The following is a 14970-nucleotide window of genomic DNA, read 5'->3' as shown; positions in this document are numbered from 1 at the left end:
TGGCTAAGGAGTGAAATAATCAGCTAACTATTTAATACAAATGTGAGTAAATGGACAAAACTGTCTTCAGGTTGAAAAATCACCTCTCCAGCTGAAAATGTACTTTAAAAATATGTATTTGGTTTTCTTTAACCTTAGCAGGTAAGCTTACCATTAAAATTAGTGCTCACCTGAACATATTTTGGTGATTCTCTGATTCTAATTTCATAGGCATTAAGTAAGGATTTCCTATTTTGGCTCTAGAGACACAGCAGTAGCAAAACCACACATTCTAGCACCTGGATGAACACTTGGCATAATATTCAGGTAGTAAAACAAATCTGCATATTTAATACTACCAAAGGGAATCTGTCAAAACCAGTGCAAAGAAGCACTGGATTACATCAAATACATTTCCAATTCTTGCTCAAGGAAAAGTAGATTTAATCAAACGGCAATCAATCAACTGCATTATTAGAAGGCAGGATTTTTCAGCTCTGAAAAGGCCTTGGGTCTGCTTTGTGTTTGAGTGATGGTGTGATCTGCTGCAGAACCTCTAAGCCTTTCCTCACTGAAGTGGATCTCCATTAATAACTACCAGGCACTCTATAATAAAGAGCTTTGGGATATGTGTAGGGATGACGTGAGGAGTCATTTTGAAAGAAATTACAGAAGAGAGAAGGACAACTATCAGCGGGTTAGTTTATCTCCTGTAAAATAGTGTCCAGCCCTGCAGAACCAGTGGCTGTAAACACAGAACCACCTGAACACCAGGCCCCTGGCCAGGTAACTCTGTGCCCTTTCCCCTTTCCCAAAGGGATTTCTCCCCATGAGGGCAGAGGCACATACAAGAAAGAAGCCTAATCAGTTCAGATCCTGTTGCAGCTACTTCTGTCTCAAAGAGAACTAAGACTTACTTCCCCAAACCACTCAATTTCAATCAAAACACTTAAATGAAACAATCTCACGTACAAATTTAGGAAATTAAAAATTCAAGTGTAAGGTGCTGCTGAAGCAAAGATTTGGCTCCCAGTCAGAAATCTACCCATCACAGTTCAGTGCATCCCTCATACTGCACAGTTGAAGTAGCAGTAAAAAAACTTAAATGACAGATACATGGTTTTGGGAACTTTATTTTAGGTTGTTTGTTTGTTTGCTTGTACTTTTTTTTTGACTGGGGTTGATTTTTGGCATCATGCATCCATGTGTTGTCAACTTCCTGATAATGGTTTCATCAAAAACCCCCTGAATTTGACCCTTTTTATCAGCTTATTGATATACACCTAACCCTGTGCATGGGGGACTATCCACTGGCAGCTAGTAGCAAAAAATAATCCTGTTAGCACCTGCAAGTAATTTGCAGATTACATGCAATACCAGCAGCTCAGTAACACGTCCAAGGTCAATGACAGCTGAATCAGAATTATTGCTGACTTCTACCAGTAACAGAGAAGAACTGGATATGAAGCATTCAGACACCCCAGACTGGGTATTTTTCTTTTTTTTTTTTTTTTTTTTTTTTTTTATTTCTACTACCATGAATATTCCTTACACCAGTTTAAATTTCAGTGAGCTCCAAAGATGTACCTTAAAAAGAAGAGGAGCTGTTGGCAGGCACATTTTTCTGCTGGCAGAATGTGTTCCTCAAACAATTATGTCTTATCACAACACTCACTTAAAATTTTATATCAAACTGTATCATGGGGCCCTTTTAAAAACCTCTCATTAATGGTGATTATGTAAGTACCATTAGATGTGAGACATTCCCATATTGCTCGTAGGAGTTATGATTTAATTCTGCTAAAATCTACTCCAACATTTGTGTAATCACTCCTGACATTTTACCTTTTGTTTTGTAAAACATTATTGTCTGTCACAGGAAAAAAAAAATATGATATTTTGGTTGTCATTGCAATCTGACTGAAAAGATGTTATTAATTAAATCTTATACACAGTTATACCTGAAAACTCACTGACAGCTCTTGGGGGAAGATATATTACTGGAAGACAGTTGTTACTCAGGTCTCTGAGGCAACACCAAGGCACTAATAAATCCCACACACATTCCTGTGTGTGAGGCTGGTATTATTCAGCATTTGTGGGGAATAATTCAGCTTTGGCCTTTCACAGTGACTACCTTGGCTCAGAGTGGCCCATGACTCTAGGGACCACTACAAAGGAATATTTGCACGTGCTTTAACTCAGGAGATGAGTTTGCAAGCACACAGGGAGCAGAGCTGAAAAGTCACGGTCCTCACAAAACATAACACAAGGTTCTGGTTTAGAGAACCTAGGCTGAGGTTTTGACCAAAAGGAGGAGGGCAAACACATTTTACCAGAGCTGGAATTTTCATTTTCTGTTTGTTACTCATTTACTTTTTTTTCTGTCATCAGAAGGGTTACAGAGAAAATACTCTTTCACAAGATAAATAAATAGAAACAGCTACAAAATTCCAACTGTCTGTAGCCAGAACTTTGACCAAGCCCCTTAACTAGCAGCAAGTTTCCTTTTACAGAAGTTAGTGGTAGCCCTCCTCAAGTTAATACTACACTACAAATATACACTACATATATGACATATATATATATATCCTACTGAGCAGAGACAATGTCCATGTCACAAACAAAGAGAAACATTTTCTTAAATTATTTTAATAAACATTGGTATTTTCAGCATTTTAATTTTAGTGCCTATATCTTTATAGGGAATAGGGAATTTCATCAAGAAAGAAGTTCTGAAAGTTCTTACTTACCTTGGTCACACAGGAAATTAAGTTTTCCTCCATAATGTGCTCTTTGGGCTGGGGCTTCTGAGTACTCTGAAGGAACATGTGATGTGACTAGTGATCAAATTACTTCATAAGGAAAAGTTCATCACAGTCAGGGCAACTGCTTAAAAAGCAACATAAACAGGTCTGTGTCAATATTTTGACTTTGTGTAAACAATTCAAGCTGCATCACTCTGGAGATAATGACACATAATGCTGTATAAAATGCTCTGAAAGGGTTTTACTGAATTAATTTGCATTTGAGTTCTGGAATAAAATTGGTCTGCAGTGGAAAAGTGCAGTCTTCTGTGGTCCTGTTAAATATGATCCTAACAAGACCTGGAGCTTCCAGAAGGCATCCTGGGAAAGGGCTTCACTACTACATGGTAAAAGGGAAAATAATGATTTTCAGAGCTTGCACTGTCTTTAATCCATTTACAGAGCTTCCGAAATTCAGTATGACAGACTGGAATATATGATTCTGTCTGACTATAAATGACATATTTCTTACCACTCACCTCTAGGCAAACACTTTTTCTCCTTTTTGCAACATCATGAGTTCAAGCTGGAAAGGACATTGTTCAGTGTTTTAGAACTCTGCTAATAAAACTAAGGGAAAGCAATCTGTACATAGGAGTTTATTTAGATGCCCACAAATTTTAAATCATTCCCCTTCGTATCTCAGCCCACTGGGTATCTTATCCAACTGAATTACCATTGGGTTTTACAATGTGATATACAAAATGAGCTGAAATTATGATTTACAAACATCTTTTGAGTATCATATAAAACACAACTCTTTCCCTTATTATACAATCATCAGGGCAATGCAAATAGAGTCAATACATTAGTAGCTGAAAATGATGGGGCATTTTAAGAAAATAAATTTAACTTTACCACACAGAGATGTTAACTAAAACAAAAAGTGTTTAAAAAATTGGAATAAAGTTATCTGAATGACTGAAAGTAATTTTATATTCTTTGCCACTGTTCCCTTATAAACATAATAGTAATTCATTTAAAAGACAACTGATTTTTTCACTGTATAGTCACACATCGTTCTTAGTGATCAGTTTCACATTTTCTGCATGAAACTATGAAAAACTCACAAATGTAGACTTTCCAAACTGTAGCCACTATACTTATTTCTGCAATCTTTTCCATATATTCAGTGTTTAATTAAATAAAAAAAAAGAAACACTACACAAATGAGCAGAACAAAACACAACAGCACATTAAAAATGTGACATTTAAGCTGTAGATGCATCGCCATAGAAATATATTCTTGTTGTAATGCCACAAACTTTCTAGCCTCATGACAAAAATAGACATTAGCTGAAGAGAATCTAAGCTCTAACCTCCTTATAGGGCTAAGAGTCTTGATTTATATTTCTGTCTAAACTTAGGTCCTCAACAACACAGTAAGTATTGTTGACTGTCATAAAATATGAAAAGATAAAATCTGTTTCTGAGCTGTTAATTAGGTAATGGAAGCTACCAAGCATTAAGGTCTCCTGTCCTGCATGTTGCTGGAACAGGTGCCTCTGCACTTTGTCACTATGGCAGCAGTAACTGAGGACAACAGACATTATTACTGCAAATACAAAAGAGGAAAAATTCTGAACTCATCAATGATGTTAAAATGCAAGCAAATTCTAACCTAGTCAGCTTAAACTATATCATCTTAAGGGTCTCTGACTGTTTTACTTATATACTCACTGTATAATCCAGAGGAATTATACTCAACAGAACACTGATAATGACTGGTGATTCTTTCTTGATTATGTGTTGAATTGGCAGTGAAATGGGGTTTTAGTTCCATTTCTCACTATAGGAGTCTTGTTGCTGCTCTGCATGTTTGGAGAAGAAAGTGCTTATTCTGCCATTTCATTCAGTTCATGGCATTTAATTTTACAGTTTAAGACAGACTTATTTTGATTACTTTTATTCTGTCCATACCTTTGAATGCTTTAAAATGTTGGACAGCTGTGAAATATAAGTACTATGCAATCTGACTGTACATACATACATATTTTCATAAATACATCTAACAGGGACCTTGGAACCAAGTATGTGATATCATGGGACAAAATCACAACAGGCTGTCTTATTTGTAAAATCTAGATTCAAAGTAAGAAGAGCTGAATTCTATTAATGTTGTCAATACACAAATTAAAACAAAAATACAGCATTAGTTTACCCATGAAATAATTTAAACATATTTGCAAATTTCTTGACAGGAAAGGTGTGTAATTTACAACACTGAAAACTTGTAGCAACCATTGATTTCTATGCGCTGTACTGGAAGTCACCCGGACAAGGCTAGCAAGGATGAGCATCGTGATAGGTCCCAAAGGTAACTCCCAAACATCTTCCTTGCTCGGAGACTTTGGTAATTGTCTGTTGTATAAAATGCCAATGCATACAGCTTCCTTTCAGGTGGGAACTCCAGTAGTTTTCCTCCCTCGACACAGTCCAGTCTGACCAGGTCAGTTATTGTTGAGACACTCTAAATCCACCGAGCAGCAGACATTCCCATTCTGCACAGACAAACAAGCAGAACAGATCACAAAGAGCAAAGGGCTGGCAGCAGGCAGAGATAGGTGTATCCCTGGCTCATCTACCACCTAAAATCACCTGCCCCCAGCATCCAGAGTGTCAGCACTGCTCCCACTGGTGGCTCTTTGAGGAGGCCGACTTTGCCAAATAGCACTGAACCGGCCTGAACTACCACAGGAAACCTGAATGTGGTCCCCATAATAAAATACAGCACAGCAATGACAACAAAGATGATTGCATTCTTCCCTCATGCAAAAAGTTAATGGAGAGAATTTTCATGTGATCCACACAGGAAAGCTTTCTGCTTGTCTGAAACTAGCAGACAGTTCAGGTTTTTGGTTCATGGCAGATATGGAGGGGATGGGGGCAACATAAACACCACACAGTTTTGGAATTTAATCCATTTTTAAGTAACTTTTTTCTAACATCCAGTCATTTATAAAGCTACTTTATGTAATAAAAAAGTACAGCAACCACTAAAAGCCCAAATGAGTTTTTCTTTTTACTTTTCTTTTTCTAATCCATCACAAATCTACAGAAAAAACCTCAACAAAATAGCAGAAAAGCTACCTTCAATAATTCAAAGCCCTGGGGCAATAGCTTGCTTTCCCAGAATGAACAAAAGAACATTTTATGTAACTCAAAACAACATTTTCATAATTCTGATATTAGCACAGTGGGGTCATCACTGCACAAAGCAAGGGAAATAGACTGCACTCCTTCATGAGAGCCATTGGATGAAATACATCTTGATGAGATCAGGGAACAGAAACGGTGACATTCCCTCCCCATCACTATTGTGGGAGTGCCTTTATCTTGGAGCTGCAATGCCTTACTTGTGTACTTGCTGGTGAAACTTTTATATTAGTGTTTTTCCCTCAGCTTACCAGCTCTGTAACACACATTTTCATGAACATCCACACTAGGTAATTATTGAAATGTTACCCTTGAGTCATACTGAGAATGCCTGAAGGGCACTCCAACAGAATGTCTGAAAGTTGCACTAGGATATTAACATATCTGTGCTCAATATTTTCAACAAGGAGAGAATTGTTTTGCTTACACTCTGCCAGACAGAAAACACATGGGTTTTCTGCAGGCTCTCAGGTCTCATTTACTTTCCCAAGATCTTAATCTGAGCCTCCAAGGGCAGAAAGGGACCCCGATTTTATTCAGGTACATTCCACAACCATTCCAGCTGGCCCATGGTACCTTGCATTTGCAGGTTGTACAAGGAGATCCCACCATCGTCCATACAGCGCCACTAAGCCTCGTGACTCCATAGCCATCTGGACAGGTTTTCCTGATGTCATAGGTGATGTTGTCAGCCAGACAGGGGTCACTGACACAGTGAGGACAGCACTCTCCTTCTGAGATGGCTGTGTACTCGCAGTTCAGAGTCGGGCACTGAAGAGGCCAACAATCCACCTCTCCTTCCTATAAAAATTGAAGCCAGTGTCATTGAACTTGCCATTTATGAACCACCAAGTAACTTTGCACCCTTTTGAATGGAAAAGCATTGTTTTGCAAAAATTTCAATAAACTGAATGGTTCAGATCTCCATTTGGTTGATCACACAAATACATGTTTGAATACTGAGCTGAAGTCTCCTAAATGTAGAATTTGGTTGATCCTTGACTAAACAACAACACTGTCATCATCGTAGCAGGGGAACTTGAGTTCTTTGGGGTTTTTGAAGGCAGGGTTAAATACTGGGTCCTAGTATTTTCTACAGACTATAATTTTTGCTGTGATTGCCTTGCAGACTCATGCACTCTTTTTACTCCTGGTCAGATAAACATCTCTGCAGGATCACAGCAAACATTTAAATAGAAAATTAACACTGCAGATAGATGTAGGTCAGTACGTTTGAGAAGCACTGAACATTGAACTAAGCAGCAACAGCCAATACCAACTTTGTCAGCTCCTAAAGGAATTGTTAGAGCAATACCATTTGTGTTCCACTGACTCATTTTATTCCATTATTTACTTATTTTTATTTTATTATTATTTTTATTTTAAAAAAATCTGCAACAGTTTAGTAGATAGAGACATGGAGAAGACAGAAACATCAGGTCACTTCTGCAGAGTATTGCTCTGTATGACTAAATTTAACCTGGAAAGGGCTTCAATAACTTCCATTATACTGCTCTGTAAACACTTCAGATGCTGAGAACATCACACACTGCACAGAACCTTACATACAACACTGATTTAGGGCATCACTGTCTTACAGCTCTGGATGTTATCCCAATCATAAAATTAGGCAAGAAACTGTAAGCCACAACCTCAATACTTACTCTATGCATTATGGATAATTACCTCATGACAATAACTTAGCTTCAAATCTAATTTCCTTCCTGATGCCCAGACACCTCTTGATTAGTAACATATATAAAGACCATGTTATACAGGCAGCTATAAATGGAAAACTGGTAATTTTAATTAACTTCATTGATGGACTAATTAGTATATCTATGGAAAACTTAAAGCTTTAAGGGAATAATCTATAGTGTCTAATGAGAATATAAGTTTTCATTATTTTGTATGTTTTTCTAGTAATTTCAGTCTTCTTTATCCTTCTTTATGTGGTTATTTTTTTCTAATTTACACAGTGGCACTGGTACTCCATGTTTCCAGATTTGCAGAATTCAAATAAATAAATAAATAAATAAATAAATAAATAAAATCATTGTCCCTTTTTGACAAGACAGGCCCACCAGACATAATTAAAAACTGAAATTTCTCCAACTAACTCCATCGCATGCGAAAAAGGTTTGAAAATGTCATTTAAAGATCAGACAACCTTACAGAAGTTCTCAAAAGTAGACTAATGCTAAAATTAATATAGTGCTTCTCTCAAGCTTTTCATTTTGCTCATTAGACCTACTTATTCAGCAGTAAGACGAAAACTGATGGTGTAGCTTTCAGTTCTCTGGGGCTCAGTAAGTGCTTTACCATCACCCCCAGTCTGAAAAGCAGGTGAAGAAATAGCTGTGAGCCTGCGTCCAGGTCTGTTTTTCTAAAAGTCATAATCCTTATTATTCTTACTCCTACCCAAACTGCTTTACTCATACCAGGCAACGGCACTGCTGGCAGCTGTAGGTCCAGTTGTCCCCGCTGCGGTAGAGCTTGTGCCCAGTTTGGTCGAGGCACTGGCTGGTGACACGAGTGTCGCACTCTGGGCAGCAGAAGAGGTCAGCACTGGGGTTCCTGCAGTCACAGGCTGTTCTCCGGCAGAAAATCCTCCCGTCCTGCGAGGACACATTGCCCTGATGTCAACCACAAACTGCCAGACAGCAACCCAGGGAAGGTCACAGGGTGCATACATCAAAGGGCACATCTTTGGCTTATCAGGAAATATTAATTTCTTAGTGTATTCCATGCCAATAAGGACTGGATCTTGCCTGTCGTAATACAACGAATACCAGTACTATCCCAGTTTCTGTCAGTGCATGGATCCAATTCTGTCTTGAATCTGAAAACACTGTTTGCCTGTCTCCAGCTAACTGAATTTAAAAGCAGTCAATATCTCAGTGAAATACAGTGAAGCAATTTCGTATCTCATTGGTTACATCAACAAACTCTTCAAGCGATTGCCACTCTAATACATATAATATTTATTTAGCACTATTTTGACAGAATGTACCACTGTGAAGAAAGTAAGTTGAATAAAGGTGGTCCCTTTAACTTAATCAGAGCAAAACATAGCACAATCACAGTAGCACTAATTGTTCTTTATTCTGACTTCTGTGTCTGTCCCACATCTGGACCTACAGTACACCAGCTTAAAGATAAAAGAACTTATCATCATTCATTATAATTCAGTACATGTATTACAGAGGGCCTGGATAAAGCTATACTCTGCTTTGCATCACAGCTATACTATTCCTAAAGCAACTTCATTCATTTCATTGCAGTTTTTCCTAGCCTAATCAGAACCTTGTTCTGAGTCTATTATCTGATGTAAGGAAGAAAATTTCATTGCACCAAATATAGGAACACTCTTCAATGCAAGGGAATTTATTTCTTCTGATCCTTGAAAACAACTTATTTCTAATAAGAGTAAATGCAGCCCAGGATGTCTTTTCCACAGGCAGACAAAACAGCCAGAAGCAGGATAGGATCACAGAATGGTTTGGGTTGGAAGGGACTCAAAAGCTCATCTTGTTTTAACCCCCCTGCCATGGGCAGAGACACTTTGCACTGGACCAGGTTGCTCAGCATGCAGCATGGGGGGGATGACTGCTTATTATTTGATGTAGGAACCAGGGTTTGGTTCCTGTTTTAAAGCAAAGCCAGTCTTGTCCACAATGCAACATAGACAAAATTAGCATCAGGGAATCACAATGCCATGTCAGCTCAGTGTTACTGCTGCATTTCATCATAGTTTTGAATGGATTAGAATATTCCTTGCTACTGTAAAAATAATTAACATTATTTCTTATGCCTAACAAGCAAAGCTGAAGACTACACTGAATTATGAGAAAGTAGAAAGCATGCCAGGTTAACATGGACCTGAACCACTTTTACCAACTGCAGGGCATATATTACTCTACAAGCTTTGTTCAGTGTTGTATCAAATTAAGTACTCTGTACTAGTGGCTAGATAGCCACTTCAGATGTGGGAGGAGGGATAAACAAGCTTTATCTCCTTACTCAGCAGTCTGAGTTAATCATAAGGAAGAACAGCAGTAGCCCATTTCCTTAGCCATGGGTTTGGGCAGCTGCAGATGCACATCGGAAGCCAGCTTAGCCCAGGAGCTCTGTCAGGATGACCAGATCCAGGCGTGTGGGGCTGTGACAGGAATCCAGGGAGCCTCAACCATGGCAGTGTCTCTCCTCTTCTGTGCTGATTAATAATGGCTAACAACAGCCCGTCTGCTTAAATCCAATTCAGTTTCTAAGCTTTCAAGACCAGTTTTCCAAATTCCCCTGGTGACAGTGCTGTTAATTCTGTGCTTCCCTGAGCATGTTTTACGTTGCCTTTACTCTCCATATTTCAGAACACTGAAAAAACCTGATGACTTTGCCAGAGAACTCTTGGTAATCATAATACACTGCTAGTCTGTTTTGTCTGTAAGCATCTGTGTTTTGTGTACAACCTCATTAGCTCTATACCTTTCAAAAAACATTTTTATCCCTATACTGCAGTGACACAAAGCCTCTTAAGCTACACTATCTTATGTGCATCTTTGCAGCTCAGCAGGAGCCCTGAGAAATACATAGAAAATTGTGAAATATATATAAAAAACCTTATTTTCTTTAGGTGAGTAATAACATACAGCATCTTATTACTACCTCTTCCTTCCCACCTTCCTCACTGAATCAGTTCTACATTCTTCAAAAGTGGTATGAACATAAAATCGTTCTTATCAAAGGAAAAACTGACACACAAGAGAATCACTGTTAAGAGTGATTCAAGTTTTCACAGAGCCCCAAACCCAGTTTGGAAAGAAATCAGACCCTGCAAAAACCAAACCACCAAATGGTTCTCACCCCCAGGAACACACATTAGCTTGGAAGATCCCCCTGCTCCCAGTGCTGTGTGTATCTCCCAGGCTTTTTTCATAGAGGGAAGGGAGGGTTGTCTTAAAAAGAAGACAGACTCAAAAGCCCAGATATGGCCACACTGCACACCCAGGCTTTGCTTTTTTCATGAGAGAGCACAATAGCTTCCCACTCCAAATCCTACCAGCCTTAAATCTGATGGTCTTTTAAATCCACAACAGTTCAGAAAGATACAAGACATATACAAGACATGTCAAATATACATAAGGAACAGTGTTAATTTATAGTTTTGAGAATTTATGATTTTGTAAACTTTATGTGCATTTAGATGAACAAGAATGGTTTGAAGACACTGGGTCTGGTAAAACCCTGAAATACCCTGTGCTTCAATAATGACACTTTGTTTCATTATATAAATGAAGCAATATAATTTCCTATATTCCACAGTATCCTACTTCACAAATAGCTTTGAAGTTCATTAAGTAAGGTATTTAATTTCCTTTGCACCAGGTTATAAATTAAAATTTTTTAAAGATGGTACCTATGTGCTTCAGGCAATGAACAAAATATATCCACCTGACTTTTGCCAGAATAATTATAGCAAAAGAAAAGCCAGTTTTATTTCAAAAATGCTGACTTGCATCCTGGATAAAACAAATAAGTAGGATCATTGCAAAGTTTGAGTAAGTAGTATAAGGAATTGTTTAGTTACGTTCTGCTCTTTTCCTCACTGCAAACTGAGCAGGCTGTAAAAGATCAAGCAGGGCCAGTTCTCCATGCAACTGCATGAAAAGGAGAGGTTTGAGAAGTAGTCTGGTGTACTGGAAGCTATCAGGATGTATAAAAATGTATTTCATTAAACACTGAGTGAAGACTTTATATTCTGCCTGAGATGTGGTAGGCAAGGAGCTCTTCCTGTTTCCCCTGTTCTATAGACACAAATTTGCTCTTGAAACGGGCAGCCACTGGAATGAAATTAAATGCAAATGCTAATTCACAGAGGGAAAAACTGAACTGAGGAAGACACATAGTAAGAGTCATAACAACAGTGTCAAGTTTAGTTTAAACTATGTACTAGTTAATCATTTCTGTATTTTCATATACTAGTAACAACACTCAACATAAGAAATACATGCAATGAGAAATGGCAAATAAAACAAATTACAAGCAATCTAAAATGTGAATACTAATAGTAATAATTCTGCAAAGGCAGACCAGATGTCTTCACATATATTAAACTATTTATTCTATTGACTGCAATCCTTTCATAAGCCTGCTGGTTCCCCAAGATTACCATAAAAGCTTGATATATAGTCAGTAAACTTGTACACTTCAGCTTCTGAAAGGAGGAGTTTTAGGGAGCTTGAGGCTACTTGAAATAACAAATATAGCAACTAACAAGAACACATTCCCTACTGAGACCAAACCAGCAGTGTACTTTTTAGGTTCTACTCACTCTGAAGTCTTAATTTTTCCTTGCAAAACACATTTGCAAAACACCACTGCAAAACAGAAAGGATGAGGCTTCCAGCTTCTTGCAACTTCAAAACACCTCTTTCCCTCTGTTCCCCCTAAAACCCTCTCATGCTTCTCTGGCTCCCAAGCATTGAGACATGGAGACTGATAGGCCAATTCCCATACTCCATCTTCAGCTTTTTACAGAGGCCACAACCTAATTTCACTTGAACTGGGCCTATAGTGTTCTGCTGTGCCTTTGGACAGCTTTACCCATGCTATGAACGAATCAGCGCAACGTGACCATAAAAACCAACCACATCTCAGATTAGGGTGTTTCTAAAATTCTTCTGATTTCAAAGACAGCATTCCTCTGTTAACTAGTGAAAATCAAGAAAGCAGAGCCAAATGTTCTTCTAACTTGGTTACTATACTCTGGAAAAAAAAAATCCAAAACATAATTTCCAGGGGAAAAAAAAAACAACAAAAACCCCCACCCTGATCTAAATGTTAACTCTTTAAGGTACATCCACTGATACTAAACCTGGCTTCTCCAAACATACAGAGAGAGCTGCACTGCTCAAGTGGGAGAGTTGGCAACACAGCCAAGCTGAGATAAGAAGGAAAAAGCTGAAAAAGCTGGCCTTTGCCCTTCTTCACTTTGAGGAAATTAAAGTGCCTGTTGCTGGGTCTTCTAACCTTTGACTCATGCTCAGACCTTTCTTCTCACTAAGTTAATTCACATGTATTCCAAGCAAAGGGAAACACAGCCAACAGGAAGTTGAGAGATGCATACCCATATGAAAGAGAAATTAAAATCAGTTTTCAGCATTTCCAGAAAGCGTGCTGGAACCTGCACATTGTGTTAAAGGGTAATGCAAGACCCTCTTCGAGGCACACTCTGAAATGCTCTGGCCCACAGGGTGACATGGTAGAAGCTCAGAAAGGTTAGCCATTATTCAGTTATGTGTGTGGTTGTGCAAAATAAGAAAAGAAATGCTTTCCCAGAAGAATATCCCCATCCCAGCTTCAGAGTCCACAGCAGAGCTTACCTTTTGTCTCAGTGCCTTGGGCTTAGGCTAACATTTTTGCCAACAACAGTAACACTGCAATGTTGGGTTTCTGACACAAGCCCAGAGAATTAAAGGACTCCTGAAACCCAGGCCAGCTGGATCTCACCTTGCAGGAGCAAACGGAGCATCTATCCTCTCTCAGGGTCCACACCTGCCCGTTCCGCTTGAAGCCGCCTTCATGGGGACAGTCTCCAGTGCAAGATGGTCCAGAAGGACAAAGGCAGTCAAACCCTCCTGCCAGGTTCACACAGGCTGAATCATTCCAACAGGTGTGGATCTTTAAGGCACACTCATCGATATCTGCAAAACAGCAGATTTATAAAAGCTTTGGGCACATTTTTCATGGGGCATGTTTTATTTCTGCATTAAGTAATTATTGCTTATTCTGCCTTGCTGGTGGATGAGGGAGCATTCCTTTCTGTATCTTCCATATTTACTTGGTAGACTTTAAGCACTGATGGTTTTTAGGTTATTCTTCAGCATTTATTTTGATTCCACCAAGAATTCTTAAAATATCTCTATCAGGCTTAATTGTAAATGCTGAGTTTGATGTACCTAGTGGAACCATATATCAGTGACAAACTTGAACCTTCAGATAAGGGTGCATACTCATTTCCCAGTGACTGGAAACCAGCAAGCAGAGTTGACTTTCTGTCAACTAGACCACTCTCTGTTCTGGGTTTTACATCAAAATAGAAGTGCATTATTCTTCATAATTTCCTAGCACAAGCAACATTCCCCACACTAAAAGCAGTCAGTTGCATCCTTTTCCCATTGCTGGAAGGTATAAGCGAATTGAAAAAAAAAAAAAAAAAAAAAGGAAATAAAAAGAACTCTGAGGCACTTGATACAGAAAAAAAAAAAAAAAGCCTTAAAGCTATGCAGTATGATTTAGCAATGACACAAAGAATAGGTGACAAGAGAAAATCATTATACACCAGAGAAAAGTGAATTACAGCATCCTATTAAATTTGCTTTTAGAGGGCAAAATATAATTATGCAATATGAATTTATCGAGGGAGTTCATCCAGTGTTCTTTTTCTTTCAGTGAAAGCTATTTGATTTTTAAGCACATTGTTAAAAATAGGTGCTTCTTTCAGACAATAAGTTTGGACTTTCTTAAACAATGTATTGACAAATTGTCCAGATGAAATACCAGTAAACCAGTGTCTTTTGTTCCAACATGAACAATGAAAACTGCAAGCAACAGTGGAAGGAAAGCTGGAAAAGAAAATCCTTTAGAAGCATGTGATGGTTTCTGTTGTGCTAGTTCCAGAATAGTATTAGATGAATTCAGAAAATGCAAGGAAGAACCACAATACTTATCATTCGAAACGACCTTATTGCTAGGGTGAAATTTTAACTGTTCAGTATTACCCAATGATACTTTTAACTTCTCTCTAAACCAAAAAATTCAGAAGAATTTACAAACAACAGTTTCCTGAAGTCTAATTTAGGTGGGATGTGATGGCCAGTTGCCCTACTTTTTGGACAAGTGCCACGGCTTCACAAGTCGTCACCTCAAAAGGTCCTATCTTAAAAAGACTTTAAGAATTCTCTCATTTTGGTGAAACTCTTTATAACAATCAAATCACTAAATTCAGTCTGGTCTGGATAGTACAATT

The 14970-nt window shown here is 38.3% G+C and overlaps 1 protein-coding gene across 4 annotated transcripts in view; it reads right to left on the bottom strand.

Annotated features, from left to right (window-relative positions):
* Window positions 1–3372: 3372 nt before the first annotated feature.
* NELL1 (neural EGFL like 1) overlaps window positions 3373–14970 on the bottom strand; it is a 298289-nt gene continuing 286691 nt past the window's right edge. For all 4 annotated transcript variants that reach the window (XM_069016456.1, XM_069016458.1, XM_069016457.1 and 1 more), the window contains 4 exons: window positions 13452–13645; window positions 8384–8560; window positions 6519–6743; window positions 3373–5287 (listed from right to left, as the gene is read on the bottom strand). In XM_069016456.1, coding sequence (XP_068872557.1) covers window positions 5237–5287; window positions 6519–6743; window positions 8384–8560; window positions 13452–13645 — 647 coding nt within the window. In that variant the 3' untranslated portion in view covers window positions 3373–5236. The remainder of the gene's footprint in view (window positions 5288–6518; window positions 6744–8383; window positions 8561–13451; window positions 13646–14970) is intronic.

Source organism: Aphelocoma coerulescens, chromosome 5 (genome assembly GCF_041296385.1).
Source record: "Aphelocoma coerulescens isolate FSJ_1873_10779 chromosome 5, UR_Acoe_1.0, whole genome shotgun sequence".
Lineage (NCBI taxonomy): Eukaryota > Metazoa > Chordata > Aves > Passeriformes > Corvidae > Aphelocoma > Aphelocoma coerulescens.
The sequence above is the reverse complement of the archived record's forward strand: the minus strand, read 5'-3'. Positions and strand labels throughout refer to the sequence as shown.